This window comes from Cervus elaphus, chromosome 10 (assembly GCF_910594005.1).
Source record: "Cervus elaphus chromosome 10, mCerEla1.1, whole genome shotgun sequence".
In the NCBI taxonomy this organism is placed as follows: Eukaryota; Metazoa; Chordata; class Mammalia; order Artiodactyla; family Cervidae; genus Cervus; species Cervus elaphus.
The window spans coordinates 39,856,303-39,878,363 of record NC_057824.1 but is presented as its reverse complement, the minus strand read 5'-3'; the positions used below and the strand labels follow the sequence as shown (position 1 = coordinate 39,878,363).

Sequence of the window (22,061 nt, the reverse complement as noted above, 5' to 3'; positions counted from 1 at the left end):
TAAGATCCCAAATGCCTAATGGCAGTGGTTGGGGGGAGGGTGCAGAAGTAAACAATTTATAGTGACAAGATGCAGATCAGTGGTTTTGGGGGGATGGGAGAGCTTGGAGAGGGGCAGGTGGGAGAGATGACAGAGGATCACAAACTTTTGAAGTAATGGATACGTTCACTATTGTGATTGTGGTAACTGTTTCATGGTTGTATACATGTGTCAAAACATACCAAATTTTGCGCTTTATACAATTTATTGTATTTTAATTATACCTCAATTACGCTGGTTTAAAAATGAATTATTTGAGTTTATGAATTACAATGATAGTTAAATTCAGTTTCACAAATTTCTTCCATGTGATTCTGGGCACTGTTTGGGAAAGAACTGGATCCTGAACTTGGAATGTTGTTGTTCTTTCGTTGCTCAGTCGTTTCCGACTCTTTTGTGACCCCATGGACTGTAGCCTGCCATGCCCCTCTGTCCATGTGATTTCCCAGGCAAGTATACTGGAGAAGGTTGCCATATCCTTCTCCAGGGGATCTTCACACCCCAGGGACCAAACTCGAGTCTCCTGCATTGGCAGGCGGATTCTTTACTACTGAACCACCTGGGAATCCCTATCAATTACAGCCTCATGACCAATTACAGAAATGACAGTTGGAGAAGCTTGGCATATTTTCTCTTCCTTTAATATATCCACATGTTTATTTGTATATGCTAGCCAATTTCTTTTTCTGTCATTTTTATTTTTATACAAGTTGTTGGGGGTTAACTTTATAATTAGTGTTTAGGTGGTAGGATATTCTGGAGGATTGTGACTGATTTTGAGGAGTCATTCATATAACCAGCAAGTTATACAATGATGTTTTCCTCCTTTTAGGCAACAGGAAAGAACTTCACTTGTACGAAGGCTAGCTGTATTTTATATTGTGAAAACAGTGGTATGGGTGCCCTAATGTGTTTTTTTAAAAAAAGGAGGGGAGCATACAAAAGCTGAGTAGCCAAAAAGGTGGCTGCGTTGATGGTTATCAGTTTATTGCTTCTCAGTTTCAAATCCACCCTTCATTGCTCTGGTTGTGGGCATATAATAGACACTTCATTAATGCTGATGCATAAGTGAATGAATGAATGAGAAACGGGATGGACTAGAAGTGAGGAGATAGGGACATGGGTATGAAGTGAGTCCAACTAAAAGAGAATTGGAAAGGTTGAAAGAGGAGAGAAGGTAGAAGTTGGCAGAGAACCAGAAAAGAGGAAGCAGACGGGGAAAAGAGAACAGAAGGTACCTGGGGAAGTGAATGAAAAACTAACTCTAAGTCAGCCTGTGGCCTTTTAGGCTTGAGAGACAGGAGGGCACTGCAGGAATGAACTCAGGTCTGAGAGGCAGAAGACGGTGTTCATGGAGAAAAGTCTGGGCTTCAGGACTGGACAAGGAATGTTTCTGAATGTGGGTTCACCCAGCCAACATCAAGAAGCAGCTGGACAGTCAGAGATTTGGGGGATACTCAAGAGAGGGGTCATTTCTAAAGGATTTGAATACTTAGCTAGGGGAAGGGCTTTCTCCTTGGAACAAGTGAGTAAGTTTCCAGGGAGAAGAGTCTGCTCCAGAGGTTTCAGGAAACTGACTCCATTTTTTCCATCTTCCATGGTCAGGAGACTGGAGACAGGGTTTTCAGGGTGATGATGAACCAGAGGGATATTATCGGGACTATTTTGCTGAGCATCACCGCCCTGGCCATGTGATTTTCTACATCTAAAGAAGCACGGAGGTATCTGGGGTAGAGAAGGAGCAAGGTGAAGCGCCCAGCATGAGACAAGAAATAAACACTGCCACCACGGTGACATGGACTGGGAGGTTCAGGGCCGCTTGAAAAAGACTGGAACCTTGCTGCCTTTCTTGTGGAAATCCTGGGATTCTAGACAGGGAGAGGAGAAAATTAGGCAATTGTTTATTTAAAATTTTTTAATTTATTTTATTTTTGGCTGCCCTGGGTTTTCATTGCTGCACGTGGGCTTTCTCCAGTTGCAGTGTGCAGGGGCTACTCTCTAGTTGCAGCGCTCAGGCTTCTCATCGCAGTGGCTTCTCTTGTTGTGGAGCATGGGTTCTAGGTGCTCGGGCTTCAGTAGTTGCAGCACATGGGCTCAGTAGTTGTAGCTCTTGGGTCCTAGAGCACAGGCTCAGTAGTTGTGGTGTATTCCATGGCATGTGGAATTCTCCTGGACCAGGGATCAAACCCATGTCCCCAGCATTGGCAGGCAGATTCCTATGCACTGAGCCACCAAGGAAATCCCAGGAAATTGTTTCTTTTGAAGGAGAAACTACTTTAGCATCCTCACATAGCCCAGTCTCCAAGATCTGAAAAGCAGCATTCGGAGGGGACAAGGAAGAGATGCCACAGAGAACTGAGTTCCTGTCCTTGCAGTAGACTTGGAAGCAGAGTCCCTGTAATCACATCGGCTGGAGCTCCCAGGAGACGGGAGTGCTAGACCCTGTGGTTCTCTGGATTAGTGGAAGGTGGGGAGAGATGAAAACATGATAGGTAAATACTGAAGTGCAAAGCCCAGGAAAGTGCAAAGGGATTGGGGGCCAGACACTGCGATGGGAGAGAGAGAGGGGGGTTTTGAAGAATGGAGAGGTTCCTGGAAGGAGATGGAAGGAGTGAGCTTGGATTTGTGGGAGCAAATGAGCTCAATCTTTGAGGCTATGATCAGGAAGATAGAGATAAACAGGAGAGACTGGTCAAGGGAGACAAAGAGAGCCAGATCCTAGAAGTAGAAAGTGAAGAAATGCTTTCTTTTTAATTTTAAGAAATGCTTTTTTAAAAACATTAATTTATTTGACTGCACTGGATCTTGGTTGTGGCACACGCCATCTTTCGGTTGCAGCATGTGGGATCCAGTTCCCTGACCAGGGATCAAACCTGTATCCCTCGAGTTGGCAGATTTCTAACCACTGGACCACCAGGGAGGTCCTTTTTTTTAAAAATTTTCCTTGAGATCTTTGGGAACACTGGGATACATCCCTGACTGGCAGAAGTTGGTTGAAGCTGAGAAGTAGGCACCCCTTTTAGATAGGGAACATGCTTTCCAGTTTCATGGTGGCTCTTTGCTTCACTCTGTTGTATCACCCATCTCATGCAGGAATTTGAGTTTGGGATCCTTCCTCTAATCTAGCCTCTCCTTTTACAGATTGAGACTGGGGTGGGGGGTGGGGTTGTCCCAGAAGTCCAATCACCTGCCCTTCATTAGTGCTAATGAGACAAAGGCAGAGCCAGAACTCTTGTCTTCTGGGACATACCCTTTCTTTCTTCTGCTAGCAGATGCTGCCTCTTTTTGGGAAATGTTCAGGCCTTTGTGAGGGGAAACTTCCTCCGCAGGATTGTCAGGGAGATGTACGAGTTTGGACTTAATCATAATGAACATCTTTTGCTGCCCCAGCCACTCTCTTGACAAGTCTTAAGTGAGAATGTGGCCTCTGTTTGGTATCAATGGAGTCGGTAACCCCTGAATCTCAAACTGGAATTGCTTCCCAGATGTTGTTGTTGTTTAGTCCCTCAGTCATGTCCGACTCTTTGCAACCCCATGGACTGTAGCCCACCAGGCTCCTCTGTCCATGGGATTTCCCAGGCAAGAATACTGGGGTGGGTTGCCATCTCCTTCTCCAGATGTTGCTGACCCAGGGATGGAACCCACATCTCTGGCTTGGCAGGCAGATTCTTGACCCTGTAACCTTAGCTTCCCAGATATACTTGAACAAAATGCAGTGAACACCTGGGTACTGCCTAAGGACTCTCATGAGCTACAAACTCCTCATCTAATTTATCAATGAGTTTATGAGTGTTTAGTATATATAATTAGATGGTTTATTCTCACTCCTTTTCCTGACTTTAGGGGTATCAAATAACTTTAATTACATGTAAATTCATTATTTTTAAAATAATTTCAAACTTACAGAGACATTAAAAGGCTACTGCAAAGAAACATAATGTTTACCCAGATTCACAAACTTAACATTTTGCCAATTTGCCTCATCATTTTCTCTGCTTGTATATAAAGAATATCTATAACTTGAATTATTTATTTTCTGGCTGCACCACATGGCATGGGGGATCTTAGTTTTTCAATCAGGGATCAAACCTTCACCCCCTGCCTTGGAAGCACAGAATCACTGGATCACCAGGGAAGTCCCATAACTTGAACTATTTAATAGTAGATTGCATAAGTCATGTTCCTTTGCCTATAATACACTTTAACACATCTACAGAGTTAGCACATTTAGGAAATTTATCTGCATGTAACACTTCATAGTCTATTTTCCAAATTAATCAATTTCCCCACAATGCCTTTTATAGCAGTTTTATTCAGGATTTAGGCCAGGATCAAGTAATGCATCTAGCTTTTAGTCACTTTAGCCTCCTTTAATCTGAAACAGTTCTTCAGCCTTTGTGTTTCATGCCATAGACAGTTTTGAAAAATACAGTCATTTCTACATTTTTTTTTCAGTTTTGTAAGCATGTACATTTATATGTTAACAGTACGGATTCATGGATTCATTCTTTCAATGAGCTATGCATGCGTGCTAAATCCCTCAGTCGTGTCCAACTCTTTTTGACTCTATGGAATGTAGCCCATCAGGCTCCTCGGTTCATGGAATTCTCTTTGAAACCCTATGGACTGTAGTGTGCCAGGCTCCTCTGTCTATGGGGTTTTCCAGGCAAGAATACTGGAGTGGGTTGCCATTCCCTTCCCCAGGGGATCTTCCCCACCCAGGGATCAAACCCACGTCTCACATCTCCTACCTTGGCAGGCATTTTTTTTTTTACCACTAGTGCCACCTGGGAAGCCACCAATGAACTATAATCAACCTACTACTTTTGTTTAAATGCTCCACTTGTGCCAGATTTGTCCTCTTCAAGATGGCTGCTGTGGCTCTTTGATGCTTTCTTATGTTTTTAAACTTGATTATATTTATTTTTGGCTGTGCTAGGTCTTTGTTACTCCATGGGGACTTTCTCTAGTTGTGGCAAGCAGGGGCTACTCTCTAGTTGTGGTGCGAGGGCCTCTCGTTGCTGAGCAGGGGCTCTAAATCGCACGGGCTTCGGTAGTTGAGTAGCTGCTGCACGTGGGCTCAGTAGTTGTGAACACAGGCTTAATAGTGTGTGGGATCTTCCCAGACCAGGGATTGAACTGTTCTGCATTGGCAGCAGGATTCTGTACCACTGAGCCAGCGGGGATGTCCCAATAAATGTGTTTAACACTTACTTTCTTCAAGGAGCCCTGGTTTGTTTCTGTGGGATATTTAGAAAACAAGATCTGGGGAAATTCTATAAACATCAGTGTATCTATCTAATTTTTTCCCATAAATTTTATTTTACTTAAAAATTATTCATATATTATTTGGCTACATCAGGTCTTAGTTGTGGCATGTGGGATCTCTAGTTGAAGCATGTGGAATCAAGTTCCCTGACCAGGGTTCGAACCCGAGTCCCCTGCATTGGGGGAGCATGGTGTCTTAGCCCCTGGACCACAAATCCCTCCTATAAATTTTATACTGTTGCTTTCCATTCCAATCCCCCATTTTTGCTCACTTCTCTCATCCCACATTTGCCGTTCCATACTTCCTCAGCGAGAACCCTAGGACCCAACCTGTGTGCACATTTACTCATGTGTTCAATCCTACAATACACTCCATATAGCTTCAGAATTGCCATGCCCTTACTAGAACAAACCGACTTAAGAATTCAAGGTGTAGAGATATTTTTTTTTTTCTTCAGCAGGTGCTTGAAAGTGACTTGAATTAGTTCCATTTTTTTCTGTTTTGCCCTTCAGGGTGTTATTTTTTACTCATCTACCATAGAGTTGGCTTCATTTATTTACATCTGTATTCAGATTTTAGGTACTCTGTTTTTGTTGATTTAATTGAGTATGTTGACCATTAACATTACTTGAAAAGCCAAAACTATATGAAAAGGCTCAAAGACGTGTCTCCCTCTCCCCATTCAGGGCTCTGTTGTTTCTCTCAGCAAGAGGGATGTAACCCAACAACCAAGGAACCTTTATTTTCCCCTACCCCTCAAGGGTGCCCGATTTTATTAGTTTTTGGTTTACCCTTCTGGTTCTTCCTTGCAAGAATTTGTGGATACATTTGTTTTATTTCCCTTTCTTCCTTGCACACAAGGAAGTACCCTTTATACTTTCTTCACTTAAAATATATCCTGGAAATCACTCTAGAACAAATCACAGTGATACCATTTTTCTCTTTAAAAAGTACGTATTCATTTGGCTATACCAGGTCTTAGCTGAGGCACTTGGGACATTTAGTTGTGGCATGTGAGATCTAGTTCCCCGACCAAGGATCGAACCTGAGCCCCCTGCATTGGGAGCCCAGAGTCTTAGCCACTGAACCACCACGGAAGTCCCTATCATTTCTAAATTGTATATAAGATGACAATATTTCATTCCTTTATCAATTTATTGAATGACTGTGCCAGCCACTGAGCTAGACAGGAAGGAGAGAGAAATGAGTAAAATACCGCCCCTGACCTTAATGACCTCACGCTCCAATAGAAAGGGAAATCATACATACAAACAATAGCAACAATCATCACAGTGCTCTGGGAACTGAGAGGAGGGCGTCAATAACAAGTTGTTCAAAAGGACTAACACCTGAGTTTGAATAATAAGAACTAGGTGAATAAACAGCACTTTCTTTTTTTTCCTTCTATTGTTCTTTATTATTTTTTTTCTTTTTTTTTCCATTTATTTTTATTAGTTGGAGGCTAATTACTTTACAATATTGTAGTGGTTTTTGTCATACATTGACATGAATCAGCCATCGATTTACATGTATTCCTCATCCCGATCCCCCCTCCCACCTCCCTCTCTACCCGATCCCTCTGGGTCTTCCCAGTGCACCAGGCCCGAGCACTTGTGTCATGCATCCAACCTGGGCTGGTGATCTTAAACAGCACTTTCAAAGGCAGAGTTGAACAAGGGCAAGGCAGGTTGCGGAAATTAGTGTTTAATGGGCTGAAACATAACAGAGTGTGGGAGCAGTATGGAGTGGGGAGACGGGAGTGCCCATAATGATGCTGAAGAGGTGGCATGGCAGCACGTGGTACAGTTAATGCCAGGAAAAAGCTGGACAGTTACTCAGACACCCAGGAGACACGGTCTTCAAAATAACACTTGAATCCATTCACTTCACAGGTATTTAACTGACTGCCTGCATTATGCTAGGTATCACAGAAGGAGCAGTGAGTAAGATCCCAACTATTAGGGAGCAGATAGCAGCTTCCCTGGTGGCTCAGACGGTAAAGAATCCACCTGCAATGCAGGAGACCTGGGTTTGATCCCCGGAATGGGACGGTCCCCTGGAGGAGGGCATGGCAACCCACTCCAGTATCCTTGCCTGGAGAATCCCCAGGGAAGAGGACCCTGGCGGGCTACAGTCCATGGGGTCGTAAAGAGTCGGGCATGACTGAGCGACTAAGCCCACACACCAGCACTAACACATAATGAAAGGAGCTCACAGAATAAAGTGGCGGAAAACTGCTGGCCAAACAGCAGTTTTGGGAACCCCAAACTCTCAAAACTAGGAGTGAGGCTGGACGAAGGAACACGTCTCAAAGAGTAAGGCAGACTTGTAGCTAAGTGTGTGCAGGTTCAGGGGAGAGGTGAAGCTGGAAGCGCTCCAATGCTAACACCTGGACGGAAGAGACTGATACTGAAAGTTTCACCTGGACTAAGACCTGTCACTCCTGCACTCCATTCTCCACCTTGCAAAGAGGAATCCTTTAAAAATGCAAATCTGTCCTCTTCATTTTCTGAAAAAGGCTCCCCCACTGGTCCCAGGTTACCTATCTTTTCCGTTTCTATTTTTAAAACCTCCTTCCTCTTATTTTATACGACAGACATGCTGAACATTTTTTACGTTGTCATGTCCTATTCCCCCTGCCTAGCAATCCATCACCCAACACTGAAGTAGGTGTCACTCTTATCTACTCTTAGGGCTCTGTGCTTCACCTAATAGAGCGCATCTGTCTGAATCCACCGCTAGTTTAAACTCCTTGAGGGTAGGAAGTGGTTTAATTATTAGTAGTCATATCCAAGGCACCTAGTCTAATGTCCTAAAGACAGTGTAGTTGCTCAGCTGTGTCTGACTTTTTGTGACCCCATGGACTGCAACCTGCCAGGCTCCTCTGTCCATGGAATTCTCCAGGCAAGAATACTGGAGTGGGCTGCCATTCTCTTCTCCAGCGGATCTTCCGGACCCAGGGATCAAACCCGGGTCTCCTGCATTGCTGACAGATTCTTTATTGTCTGAGCCACCAGGGAAGTCCCATGTCCTAAATGCCCAACTAATTTGAATGACTGAAATTTGTTTTCATTGTAGAGTTGGGTGGAGGATTTTGAACTAGGCCCTAGGAACTCTGGTCTTCAGCCTCTTTGTCACTACAGTTTAAGGTTCATTCTGGGCTTCTCTGGTGGTTCAGATGGTAAAGAATCTGCCTGCAAAAAAAAAAAAAAGAATCTGCCTGCAATATGGGAGAGACCCTCTGGAGAAGGGATAGGCTACCCACTTCAATATTCTTGCCTGGAGAATTCCATGGACAGAGGAGCCTGGGGGGCTACAGTCAGTCCATGGGGTCGCAAAGAATCGGACACAACTGAGCGACTACACTTTCACTTGCCACTTCCACTTTAAGGGTTCATTCTAGGGCATGGAAAAACCATTAGTTTGAAAATCATTAAAATAATTTAGAATTAGGTATAGAGTTATCTCCAAAGATCAGCATGCTCAAACTGATAACATTAATGCCTATCAACCTTTTATGAAAAGCAGATAAAGGCCGCACGAAACCTACCACAAGCCTAGAATAAGTACCAGTTCTCGTGCCGGGACTTTTTTTGTACTCAAGACTCCGCCCATGGGCTCCCAAATGGCGGAAGAACTGCACGCTACGTGGTGACTTCTCACACTACTGCGGAGGTATCCCGACGCTACGCCGCCGGCGTAGGCGGGGCGGCCGGCTCTTCCTTCCTCTCTGCTTCTTCGGCTCCACCCCCAGCGCTTCACACGCTCATTGTGAAGCGACAGCGGCAGCAGTCTTCAAGGCTGCCTGAGACCTAGAGACCCTAAGTCCTTGGCGCGCGGAAGCGCCCCGCGCTGCTCCTTCCCCACTCCAAAGGCGAGGGGCGCGAGATTCACCTTTCTTTATTCTTTCTTCTCCCGCCCGGAGCTAACCGCCCCGGTGCGCGCGGACACCTCGGGCCGCCGCTCCCTCCTCCCCGCCCCTCCCCCTTCGGGAGCTCCCGCCCGCGCGCTCCTCCTCCTCCCCTTTCCCCGGCGACGCGCACGCGCGCCAAGCCGGCTCGCGCCCTCTCGCTTTCCTCCGGCCCGCGAGACCCCCTCCCCTTCCGCCTCGCGGTGCTTCCTCGCGCCGCGGTCTTCTCTATCCACCCCCGACACCGCGGGGCTTGCCCCCGCCCGCCAACGGCGGGTCCCCAGCTTCCCAGTCCCCTTCGCTTCCCGCGCTCTCCGGCGGGGGCCCAGCCCCGGCCTCCTCTCTCCCTCCCTTCCCCCTAATTCCCCTTCCGGACGCTGCCATCATGTTGAAGCCTCAGCCGCCACAACAGACCTCCCAGCCCCAGCAGCCGCCCCCCACGCAACAGGCCGTGGCCCGTCGGCCTCCCGGGGGCACCAGCCCGCCCAACGGCGGTCTCCCGGGGCCCCTGGCCTCCACCTCGGCTCCCCCAGGACCTCCTGCGGCCGCCTCCCCCTGCCTAGGGCCTGCAGCCGCTGCCGGGAGCGGGCTCCGTCGGGGAGCGGAGGGCATCTTGGCGCCTCAACCGCCGCCACCACAGCAGCAACATCAGGAGAGACAAGGGGCAGCGGCCATCGGCAGCGCCAGGTGAGGATGGTGGGTTTCCGGGCGCTAGAGCCCAGGTGGCCGAGACCTGTACACCGCGCCAGGCGGACTTCTAGCCTGGCCACCTTCGAGGGGCGCCAGGGGGAGTGGGAAAGCCCCGTGAAGCTGGGGGTGGGCCCTCAGGTCCTAACAGGTCAAAGGCAGAGGGTCCCTGGTGGCCACCGGGGTATTCAGGGGCAGTGCTCAGTTCTGCGAGCGTAGTCAGGGCTCGGGACCTGGGCCTTAAGGGCAGGCAGAGCGCATCCCGCCGGCGGCGTCGGAACGAGGAGTTGGGGGGGGTGAAGAGGTGATCGGGGTCCCCGGCTCCATTACCACGAAGGGTCTCGCGGTTCCCGTCTTCAGCCAATGGGGAGTCAGCTGCGGGAAGGGGTCCCTGGCCGTAGCCAATGGAGGGGGGCGCGCGGCCCACAGTTTGGCCAATGGGGAGGGAGGGACTTGGTAGCGAGTTGCTACCTCCCGGTCCCAGTCTGGCCAGTAGGAGGGGAGCAGGGTGGGCGGGGGGACGGAAGGAGGGACTGGGAGGACTGCGGGCTGGGAACCTCCAGCGCGCGAGCGCGCGCGCGCTCTTGCCGTACGTGCGCGCGGATGCTGTGTCTTATGACCCGGCCATTCTCCAGCCTCCGGTAACACATAGGGCAGCTGCTGGGAGTGCTCGTGGACGGGTTCGCGTGGTGGCCTTGGATGAGTGGTGGACACCCGGCTCGGTTTCTTCTGTTTGTGGGTTTATGGAATTGAGAGTGGAGGTACACGCAGGCGCAGTGGGTTCTGATCGCGGGAGGGGGGATTTTGAAGAGGCCCGTGGGCTTTAGTGCGCAGGCGCAGACCGGGCGAGGCCTCCGGGTGGATAGCTTTTGCGGCTGCGCTGTCCCCTAGCCCTGCCAACGGCCCCCTGATCGCCCTCTTCAACCGCCGGTTACATCAGCCAGCGAGAAGCAGGGTTACTGGGAGATTGGTGACCTCTCCCAGAGTGGGTAACAGGCTGAATGAGTAAAGAGGTCCGGAAGGGTAGATTGTAGAGGGAGCACCTTCACTCCCAGTTTGGGGCCTAAGGCTGTGGGAAATGAGGGTCTTTCCTGTTTGGGAGGTAATTTACCTGAGCTAGGTAGATCAAAAGTTGCGCTCTCTGAGCTTCAACTGTTAGATTTGGCGTGGGTTATTGTCGAATGTTGTAACGTTTGTCATTTGGAAGCATGCAGCCCTGGCCCTCTTGCAGAAACGTTGTGTTGAATTGGCTTTTAAAGCAATTGACAGACGTTGATGATTGAGCCTCTTTTACTGGCATTTGGAGGAAATGACTTCTAGTGCTTTTCTTCCTCTGTGAAGTGAGAATTTGAAAATCGGTTGTTGGTTAATGATTTGTAGCCTAAGTCGTCATCCTCGCGTAGTCTGTGGTCCTAGCATAGAGTCCTTTGAAAGCATTGAATAAGAGGGCTTGACCGTACTTAAATAACTAGTTTCTTGTTTCCTTCTCTTATAGGGGACAAAGCACAGGAAAGGGACCTCCACAGTCACCGGTGAGTGCCTTTTCTCCCCCGTCTAAGGCACAGATACTTAAAAGATACATATGTGGGGATAGAGGGCAGACTAGGTGCAGAAATACATGCGTTCCAAAGGGCAAGGATCCCACACGTAGGAGGTGGTTATGAGTGGAGTGTGGACATTATGAAGGAGGGTAAGATGTTGATTGGCTGTTTCTTTATTTTTGTCTCTCTCATGTGTTACTGACAGGTGTTTGAGGGTGTCTACAACAATTCCAGAATGCTGCATTTTCTTACCGCTGTTGTGGTAAGTGGGCCCCTTACTGCTAGGTTGAGGAATGTAATGCATCAGTTGCTGGAGGCACTCTTCTGTTTTCCTCTGCTCTTTCAGGGTTCCACTTGTGATGTAAAGGTGAAGAATGGTACCACCTATGAAGGTATCTTCAAGACGCTGAGCTCAAAGGTCAGTGTACTCAAATTAGCTTACGTTTTGGAGTTTCATGGGAGAAAGAAGAGAGTGAAATAGGTTCATTGAATATATAAAGTTGAGTGGTTTTGGACAACATGGTGGCTAGCCTTGTTTTTGTAGGCCTGTGCTGGAAGAGTGCTGCATGCAATTAAAGATGGGGGTTTGAAATGTGAGGGCTGGGAATTTTGATGTGAAGTTTTAAGTTTGGGGCTTTGGCTAAATCCTGTGGGTGATGTTGACAAGACAGTGCACATGAGAATGTGGTGTTGGGGAAAGTTTAGGAAGGGTAAAATTAAAAGTAGTCATATTTTTGTCGTCACGTTTCTTAATACTGACCCTCGGTTGTTGGGAAATGGGACTTCTGTAGTTTGAACTAGCAGTGGACGCTGTGCACCGGAAGGTATCGGAGCCAGCAGGTGGCCCTCGTCGGGAAGACATAGTGGACACCATGGTGTTTAAGCCGAGTGATGTCATGCTTGTCCACTTCCGAAATGTCGACTTCAATTATGCTACTAAAGGTATTTATTGGTGCAGGCTGTTGTGTCAGATCCAGTGCTTGAGTAGAAGGCAGAGAATGTGATGATCTGATTCTCCTCCTTCCTGTTCTTTATCACTGTATTTCTGAGGAGGATGACTGGAATTTTTTTTCTTGAGAACATGTGTTAATGTCTAAGATGCAGTGGGGTGAATTCCAGCCTGTGTTGTGGTTCATACTTGTCCTGCTTTGTTTTCAACTCCTTGCTTCTTTTGAACTCTGGGAACAAGTCTTATGCTGCCCTGCAACCCCAAACTCTGACACACAAAAGCTTTTCTTTGCTTCTGTGGTGTGAAGGGTGTTGGATAGAAGGCTATGCAATACCGCCTGACTCCTGATCTTCAATCTGCCCTCACAGATAAGTTCACTGACTCAGCCATTGCCATGAACTCGAAGGTGAATGGGGAACACAAAGAGAAGGTGCTTCAGCGCTGGGAGGGGGGCGACAGCAACAGTGATGACTACGACCTGGAATCTGACATGGTACAGTCTCCCTTCTGGAGAACCCTAGAGCTGGGGGGCTCTGCTGCTGAAGTGTGGGTTGTTGACAGTGACATCATTCTTGGAGCCAAGAGTTGCTGGGGTTGGCAGGGGAGAAGTCTTTTACTATTGCCTGTTGATGGCAGTCAGATTCCAATGGAAAGGTATAGAACATACTCAAACAGAAATAACCCGTTTTTCTACCATCAGTGATTGATAACTGTTAAAATTTGCTTCAAATCAGTTTTTTCTCAGCTTTGGGAAAAAGATATAGATGAGATTGAGTATTGTATAGGCCCATTTCCCTTCCTCCGAACAACTACATTGATTTAAAATTTATCAGTGAATTGTTACTTCATTGTGTTAATTTTTTTTAAATTTTCTTTTCCTACCTATTTTTGGGTATTTCATTTTGGTATATAGCTCCTACTCATTGCTTTTAACTAAATGTATTGTGCTATTTGTATGTGTATACTTGTGTGTATACACAATAAATTGTCTTTATCCCTTTTCTTATTGGTGTTTCTGGGCCATTGTTTTGATATTAAAAATAGTGCCTTACTGAATTTTTAGAATGTGTATCCTCATGCACTTAGGTCAGAATTTCCCTGGGATATAAATCTGGAAATGGATGTTAGGTCCTAAAGACGTCTCTGTCTCGGAAACTACCAGTTTGTGCTGCAGTCAGTAGTACTAGATGACCTTCCCATGAGCCCTGTTCCTTTTTACCCCACTCTTGGTTTGGTCAGATTTTTTAATCTTTCAACCTGAGGGAAGAGAAGGATTGGTTATTACTGCTTTCCTTGCTGGACTTTGAAACATTCTCCCTCTCCCTCTAGTCTAATGGATGGGACCCCAACGAAATGTTCAAGTTCAATGAGGAGAACTATGGTGTAAAGACCACCTATGACAGCAGTCTCTCTTCTTACACGTGAGTGTCTTTTGGTACTTCCCAGGTGGTACAGTTTGAGGTATGGGGTCATCAACAGAAGGGAGGCCTTTAGGTGGAGCATAGCTTTTGTACACGTTTTCCTGGGCATCTGGGTTGCCCTCTCCCCACTCCTCATCTGCCTTGTGAACTCCTTCTGCAAAGGTTTTTCTCTTTCTCATAACCTTGATTCCATGGGTGGAATTAACTGCTTTTTTGGTCCATACTTATCCTGTAAAATCTTAACAAATTTGTATGTGTGTCTCGGTGTCCCTCAGATTCAGAGAGATGCCTTGCTGCTCTGCCTAGGACCCTGCTACATGCCAGATCAGTGTATGCTGACTTACTGAGGGTTTAAATACCCACATGTCTGAGCTGGTGGTAGGACTGATGGAAATGTCTTCATTTTTCCTTCTTGTTGTCCCGTGGCCCTGGGGTGACGGCGGTCCTCACAGGGTGCCCTTAGAGAAGGACAATTCAGAAGAATTCCGTCAGCGGGAGCTTCGTGCTGCCCAGTTGGCCCGAGAGATTGAATCGAGCCCCCAGTACCGCCTGCGGATCGCCATGGAGAATGATGATGGGCGCACAGAGGAGGAGAAGCACAGTGCGGTTCAGCGACAGGGCTCAGGGCGTGAGAGCCCCAGCTTGGCAGCCAGGTGATTGCTGGGGGCGGCTGGTCCGGGCGGGGCTCAGTGTTTGGGCCGGGAGCTTGGTGTTTACTTCTGTTGACGCCTCCCAGCCACATAGGTTAACATGTAGTTATTCCCAATTTTTTGGTTTAGGTTAGGGCCGAGAGCTTGTTACATACGCTTGTTGAAGCCTCACAATCATAGGTTAATACAGTTATTCCAAATCTTGGGGTTTAGGACGCTGAAGCCTAGAACTATTAATTTGTCTGAAGTAACAAGGCTAAAGATTAGGGATTAAGACAGGTTTCCCCCCACCCCAGATTTTTGATACTTTTTTTTCTTTTCCTTTTTTTGCTTTCTGCTGCACTCTGCAACTTACAGGATTTTAGTTCCCCAACCAGGAACCTAGGCCCTCAGCATTGAAAGCTCAGGATCCTACCCCTAGGGAATTCCCCATATTCTTTTTTTTTTCCTGCATTTTCATTCCTATGTATGTCATAACTTCTCCTTTTATGAAAATGAAACTGAAGTGTATTGTACCTTAAACCACAATGTGATACTTCCTGTCTTGAAGGTCAGGAGTGGGGTAGGATTATGGAGCCCTGGCTGCTTTGGTCTGGTCAGGGGTAGCTGCAGTGTAGGGTCATCATCCTGGAACCACAGGACAGTGAGTTTCTCAAGAGAAATAGTGCAGAAAGCTGAAGTCAGGCATATCTCTGTGTGTGTGCATTGAGGCAGGAGGTGGACTTTGATAAGGAGGGCTTCACCTTGGAAAACGTGTGTTTTGTGGCTGCTTGATGTTATTTGAACTCTCTCCCCCAGGGAGGGGAAGTATATCCCTCTACCCCAGCGAGTTCGGGAAGGTCCCCGGGGAGGCGTTCGCTGCAGTAGTTCTCGGGGCGGCCGGCCTGGCCTTAGCTCTTTGCCGCCTCGTGGCCCTCACCATCTTGACAATAGCAGCCCTGGCCCAGGTTCTGAGGCACGCGGTATCAATGGAGGTGAGTTAGGAAGCTGACTTGTTGGTGGCAGGGAAGGGGATGATGGTAGGTGGCAAGGAAAAGGATCTAGGTGGGTTGGATGGAAGGTGCATTGATGGTCATGTAATAGCAGGAACTCTGCCTCTTTTTTCCCATCTTAAAAAAAAAAAAAACTAGGCCCTTCCCGCATGTCCCCTAAGGCCCAGCGACCTCTGAGAGGTGCCAAGAGTCTGTCTTCCCCCAGCAGCAGGCCTTCTGGAGAAGCTTCTGTTCCACCTCCTCCTTCAGGTAAGATTCCAGCGGTGTTACATGAAGAAATGGATAGGGGTGTAGATTGTCAATTGTTAGAATGCTGGACTGGGAGAGTTCCAAGATAAAGGTGTTTTGGAGGCTTGGATTTATGCTTTTCAGGAAAGAATTCTTCAGTTTCCCTCAGAGAGAAATTCCAGCATGGCAATCCATGCGTTGTGTCTGGCTGGCTGGTGCCTCTTGTTTAAATTAGTTGGCAACAACAACAACTAAATAAATAAATAAATAAATTAGTTGGCAACTAATTTTAAGGGAGGAGAAATCATAGAAAGTATCTAATTTCTTTTGAAATACAGGAAGTTCTGCCAGCACAGAACCTGTCTTGCTGTATAGCTCTGGTTGACTGGAACTGAGTCTTGACTGCTCCTTGGAGCATTCCAGTCTTTCATGGTACCCATGAGGCCATTTTACCTGCTTACCTTACCTGCCTTGCCCTTCTAAACATTTAGGTTTGTCACCTTGTAGATAAACTCTCCTTGGTGTTTCTAGTGAGTCCCTGCTCAGTGACCAGCAGTGACCAACACAAATCACTCTCCCTTTTCTTCCAGTGGGCCGTATGTACCCGCCACGCTCTCCCAAATCAGCTGCCCCCGCCCCAATCTCAGCTTCCTGTCCTGAGCCTCCCATTGGCTCAGCAGTACCGACCTCTTCAGCTTCCATCCCAGTGACGTCAGCAGTTGGGGATCCTGGAGTGGGCTCCGTTTCCCCAGCTTCTCCAAAGATCTCACTGGCCCCCACAGATGGTAAGAGCCACCTGGTGGGGGCTGCCGACAGTGGGCGGTGTGCTTCCGGACAGAAGTGTCTTCACGTGCCTCTTTTTTCTTGCTCAGTAAAAGAACTTCCGGCCAAGGAACCTGGAAGGACGCTGGAGTCCCAGGAGTTGTCCCGGATTGCAGGGAAAGGTGAGGATTGTTGTTTTTCCTGCCAGGGCCTTGTGCCCCTTTGATTAGGGGAGCATCTCAGTTAGGGAAGTGTTGAAATTCAGAAACAGATGACGTGGATCAGCCCTGTGATCCTAACTTAAAGGATTCTATTAAGCTCAGCTTTTTTCCCTTGGTTTCTTTGTTCTTTGGGTTGCTGTGTAGCCACCTTCAAGAAAACAAACGTGTATTTTCTCCTTTTTTGCTCTTTTTCATAGTCCCTGGCCTTCAGAACGAACAGAAGCGTTTTCAGCTGGAAGAACTGAGAAAGTTTGGGGCCCAGTTTAAGGTGAGCGAAGTGTGGGAGTGACTAGGATGTTAGCAGGAAAGAGATGAAGGTTGGGGATTCGGGGGAGAGGTTTATGGAATAGGCACTGAGTGGCATTGAGAGATTAGAGGATGCAAAGATGAAGGAAGGTGAGTCTGGGTTTGAGATAGGAGAGTAGTCTCTATGTTGTGTGTTTCTGTCCTTCTAGCTTCAGCCCAGTAGCTCCCCTGAGACCAGCTTGGATCCTTTTCCTCCACGGATCCTGAAAGAGGAGGCCAAAGGGAAGGAGAAGGAGGTGGATGGTCTTTTGGCTTCAGAGCCCCTGGGGTCTCCTGTTTCCTCGAAGGCCGAATCAGTATCAGACAAGGAGGACAAACCGCCCTTGCCACCAGCAGGGGGTGCCGAGGGGCCGGAGCAGCCTCCCCCACCTTGCCCAAGCCAAACTGGCAGCCCCCCAGTGGGCCTCATCAAGGGAGATGACAAGGATGAGGGCCCAGTTGCTGAGTGAGTGGGGTGGGGAGCTGGGCGGGTGTCTCGTGACGAGAGGCAGGCTGTGAGAATGACTCCACTTTTCTCTCATAGACAAGTGAAGAAGTCGACATTGAACCCCAATGCCAAGGAGTTCAATCCCACTAAGCCCCTGCTCTCTGTGGTGAGATGGGACAGGGGAAGGTGGGCTGGGGTCTCCATGAGGAGACTTGGGAGCTGGGTGTTGGAGGAAGTGAGGAGCAGTTACACAAGTGTGTCAGGACCGCAGCAGTTGAGGAAGCAGGTCTTAGCAGTGGCTGCCCGGGGATCGTGAAGTATCTGACAGATAATTATGGGTTCCTTACTGGGACTTGGCATTTGGTTCGGGGGAGTCGGAGTCTGGCAGTCAGGAGCATGGGCTTCATTTGGGCACACTGACTGCGCTTGAACCTCTACTTGGAAGCTTTGTGATCTTGGATGAACCACTTACCTTCTCTGCCTCAGTTTCCTCGCCTGTAATTTAAGGGTGCTCATCTCCTGGTTGATGTGGGGTTTAACCAATATAAAGTGTAGGATATGTTTGGTGCACAGCACTCTGGATGCCCTTGGCTGGGAGAGGAGGGTGGTACGGAAGTCATTGAGTTACCTTGTGCATGTACCCCTTGGCCTCTTACAGAATAAATCCACCAGTACTCCGACTTCTCCTGGGCCCCGGACTCATTCAACTCCCTCCATCCCGGTGCTGACAGCAGGCCAGAGTGGGCTCTATAGCCCCCAGTACATTTCCTACATACCTCAGATCCACATGGGACCAGCTGTTCAGGTGAGAGGAGACTGGGTGGGCCCAGGGTCAGAGGTGTGCCTGGGCTGCCTGAGGGACCAAATCCTGCCTGTCCTGAGCATTGATGAGCGCGTCATTGAGCCGCGCCTGTGTTCTGGTCCGTAGGCACCTCAGATGTATCCGTACCCTGTGTCCAACTCTGTGCCTGGACAGCAGGGCAAGTACCGGGGCGCCAAAGGTGAGCAGGGTCAGGAGGGGCTGTGTGCGCCGCCCGGGGCCTGCCGGCGGATGGAGCTTGAGCTCTGCCCCATCTTCCCCCCGCCTGCAGGCTCCCTGCCCCCCCAGCGCTCGGACCAACACCAGCCAGCCTCCGCCCCTCCCATGATGCAGGCCGCTGCTGCCGCCGCTGGTCCACCTCTGGTGGCCGCCACCCCTTACTCTTCCTACATCCCCTACAACCCACAGCAGTTCCCAGGCCAGCCCGCCATGATGCAGCCCATGGCCCACTACCCCTCGCAGGTGACTGAGGTGGGGAGGAAGGTCTGGTACAGAGCCCTGGCATTTTAGCAAGCCTCCACCTCCCACACTCAGGAGCTGGCAGGAGAAGCCAGCCTAGAGTTCTGGGCGATGGGGTCCAACTTGGGCTTCAGTCTTGGCTGTAGTAGGACCCCAGGGAGGCAGTGGATTCTGGCGCCTTTGTAAAGTGTAGCATCTCCTCAATAAGGTGGTTGAGAATGTGAAGTAAGGTGGTCGTGATGAGAGCAGAGTAGTCCTGTGCCTGGGTGGTTTGGCAGCAGGATACTCTCCCGGGCCCTCTGCCGGGCCAACCGCTTCTCTCCTCCTCCTCCAGCCGGTGTTTGCCCCCATGCTTCAAAGCAACCCACGCATGCTGACGTCGGGGAGCCATCCCCAGGCCATCGTGTCATCCTCCACCCCTCAGTACCCTTCTGCAGAGCAGCCCACCCCCCAGGCCCTTTATGGTGAGTTTTGTCCTGTCCCCCCACCCAGGCTGTGCTGCTCAGCCCCTCTGGGGTGCCTGTCACTGATTCTCTCCCCTTTCCTGCTGTAGCCACCGTTCACCAGTCCTATCCACACCATGCCACGCAGCTCCATGCCCACCAGCCGCAGCCGGCCACCACGCCTACTGGGAGCCAGCCGCCGTCCCAGCATGCGGCCCCCAGTCCTGTCCAGGTGCCTGCTGTGGGGCATCCACGTGGGTGGAGCAGGGGTGGGTGGCTGAGAGAGAGGACTAGGACTCGGGGTCATTTCCTAGCGGGGAGAACCTGGGGGTCAGAGGTAGTACCGGAAGTGGCACTCACCGTTCCCCTTGCCCTGATGGCAGCACCAGGCGGGGCAGGCCCCACACCTGGGCAGTGGACAGCCGCAGCAGAACCTGTACCACCCAGGGGCCCTGACAGGCACGCCGCCTTCTCTGCCACCGGGACCTTCTGCCCAGTCCCCTCAGAGCAGCTTCCCCCAACCAGCCGCTGTATATGCCATCCATGCCCACCAGCAGCTGCCCCACGGCTTCACCAACATGGCCCATGTTACCCAGGTAAGAGCCCACGCCGCCTGCCCTGAGCCGAGGGGCACCCCATCCCGGAGTCGTCGGCGCACCTTTGCGCTCCGTGCTGCTGCCTTGGACTCTCCGACCCTGTGGTGCTCACAGCTCCTTTTCTGTTCTCTGCAGGCCCATGTCCAAACTGGAATCACAGCAGCCCCGCCCCCTCACCCTGGGGCTCCCCACCCGCCCCAGGTGATGCTGCTGCACCCACCCCAGAGCCATGGGGGCCCCCCCCAAGGCGCGGTGCCCCAGAGTGGGGTGCCTGCACTCTCAGCTTCCACACCCTCACCCTACCCCTACATCGGACACCCCCAAGGTGAGCAGCCTGGCCAGGCGCCTGGATTTCCAGGAGGAGCCGATGACAGGATTCGTGAGTTCTCGTTAGCTGGGGGTATTTGGCATGGAAGAGCTGATGGGCTGCAGGTGGGGCAGGATGCACGGGTTCTGGGCGGGGAGTGAGGGGTCTTGGAGGCAGGGCTGTCCCACAGGGCGCCTGCCGACCTGCACCTGTCTGTGAAGTATGTAGGGTGGGCAGAAGCCACAGTCGCCGCCGCCAGGGGCTTGCTCCTGGCTCTGTCCTTTGCTTCCCTCCGTCCTCGCTCAGTTGTGATCCAGCAGCCCCCCTCCCCACTGCCTCCCCAGCTCTCAGTGACCCCGACTGTCTCCTGACTTAGCCGAGGTAAGGTCAGCGCAGTAGACAGGGCCAGGCTGGGGTGTGGGGGGCTGAGCTGGGCACGTGAGGAAGGGCTCTGGCTCACGGGGAAACGGCGATTGATCTGTGCTTCTGACAGCCCCGTGAGACACCTCGAGGCGGCCGCTCCTACCAACACTCCCCCCACACCCCACACTGGACGGCATTGGATGAAGGGACAGCTGCTTGGGTTCTAATGCTCCTGCTCTCTTCTCTTTCCCCTCCAACCAGTTCAATCTCATCCCTCCCAGCAGCTCCCCTTCCACCCCCCGGGGAACTGAAGATTGTCCTGGCCGCGACCTGAGACCTCCATGAGTGGAGGGAAGAGTGATCTATGTCTCTTCCCCCAGCAGCTCGGACCAGTCCCAGCCCCCCACCCCCTTTCCCCGCCCCTGGGGAGCTGGGGAATTCCTGCCAAGCACCTTGAATGGGAAGGGCCTCAAAGTGGGTAGGGCCAGGGTCCAGCGGGGGTGGGGGGGTTCCTGCTCTGCCCCTGCCCATCCCACCCCATCTTGCCCTCCCGTCCTCTCATCTATCCCCCCCCCCCCGCTGGAGACGAAGATCTTTTATTTTCTTTTATTTATAACCTTGGGCCCCCTGTTCTTTCTTTCCCATTAACTTGAGTCACCTGCGTAAGAGAAACAGACATGCCCCGCAAGGATGGTTGGACAAGGACTTTTACTTTTTATTACATAAAAATATTTAAAAAAATTTAAAAAAAATAAAATTTTAAACTAACTTAACCTGCCTGTAGTTTCCTCTTTGAAGAATAGTAAGACGGGAGCGGTTGGTTTTATGAGGTTTCCAAGGTGGGGCACTGTAGGTGCCCATCCAGAATATCCAGAGATGCCCTTTTTGGCGCTCTGCCATGCAGGCCCACCATTGTCTCAAAGGCTGTTTTCTCACCTCAAAACGGGCCTCATTGTGAGATGTAACGAGGTTTTCATTTCTAATATAAGTACTTCGTGAATGATGTCTAGCTCTTTGCACTAAAAAGCACAATTGTGTTTTGGGCCACCTGAAATAAGGGCCAGGGTGGTGCACAGCTGAGAAGTCTTGGGTGTGGGTGAGAGCTATAGGATGAAGCTGCTAGTGAAAGGGGGGAGGGCTGATTGAGCCAGCCTGAGGGAAGCAGGGGCTTAGAAAGATGCGGGCGAGGTATGGGATGGAGAAACAGGCTTCAGGAGGTGTTTTTTAAAAACAGTTTGGAATTCTTTACCAGTAAGACCTGACATTCATTTCTTACCTGTAAAGTGGAGATTTCACTGGTAGAGGATGGGACTGATCTGTAGCCTCTTAATTGGTTGGTGAAAGGGGGCAGGTTTGGGACTTGTCTGGTGGTCCACTGGCTAAGACTGTGTTTCCAATGCAGGAGGCCCCGGGTTCGATCCCTGGTCAGGGAACTAGATCCCACATGCTGCAACTAAGACCCAGTGCAGCCAAACGTTTTAAAAAAGCAGACTTGCGGTCCCAAGTGATCGAGCTCCAACTGGGGCTGGGAGGCCTTGATGGAAGTAGCAGCAGGAAAGCCTTCAGGTGGGCTCTGGATGTCTGCAGTGCAGATGGAGACCGGTTTCTGTAGTGCTGGAGACATACGTGATTGCAGGTGTTCCTGGGTAGCCCTCTTAATATTTGAAAGGG

General features: G+C 50.0%; 1 protein-coding gene across 12 annotated transcripts; it reads left to right on the top strand.

Annotated features, from left to right (window-relative positions):
- Window positions 1-9,067: 9,067 nt before the first annotated feature.
- Window positions 9,068-21,163, top strand: ATXN2L (ataxin 2 like). 12 transcript variants are annotated; one of them, XM_043914623.1, is made up of 23 exons: window positions 9,072-9,905; window positions 11,401-11,437; window positions 11,652-11,708; window positions 11,793-11,864; window positions 12,238-12,388; window positions 12,764-12,888; window positions 13,725-13,816; window positions 14,269-14,469; window positions 15,265-15,440; window positions 15,597-15,707; window positions 16,277-16,471; window positions 16,559-16,630; window positions 16,867-16,937; window positions 17,125-17,420; window positions 17,499-17,568; window positions 18,061-18,207; window positions 18,331-18,403; window positions 18,494-18,684; window positions 19,016-19,145; window positions 19,235-19,356; window positions 19,508-19,720; window positions 19,856-20,099; window positions 20,249-21,163. In XM_043914623.1, exons 1-23 carry the CDS (start codon window positions 9,604-9,606, stop codon window positions 20,401-20,403), a joined length of 3,303 nt encoding a protein of 1,100 aa, XP_043770558.1. In that variant the 5' UTR covers window positions 9,072-9,603; the 3' UTR covers window positions 20,404-21,163. The 12 variants fall into 12 exon arrangements, 11 of the variants coding, with proteins under 11 accessions (XP_043770559.1, XP_043770558.1, XP_043770560.1 ...); XR_006343096.1 differs by having other exon boundaries at window positions 9,073-9,905; window positions 19,856-20,408; window positions 20,652-21,163; XM_043914625.1 differs by having other exon boundaries at window positions 9,073-9,905; window positions 20,046-20,099; window positions 20,675-21,163.
- The last annotated feature ends 898 nt before the right edge of the window (window positions 21,164-22,061 follow it).

Excerpts from the sequence above, each read along its gene's own strand:
- ATXN2L (XM_043914623.1), top strand. The coding sequence starts at position 9,604 with ATGTTGAAGCCTCAGCCGCCACAACAGACCTCCCAGCCCCAGCAGCCG. Across the intron at positions 15,441-15,596 it reads GGCACGCGGTATCAATGGAG|GCCCTTCCCGCATGTCCCCT; the intron begins GTGAGTTAGGAA and ends AAAAAAAACTAG. Across the intron at positions 17,569-18,060 it reads CTAAGCCCCTGCTCTCTGTG|AATAAATCCACCAGTACTCC; the intron begins GTGAGATGGGAC and ends GGCCTCTTACAG.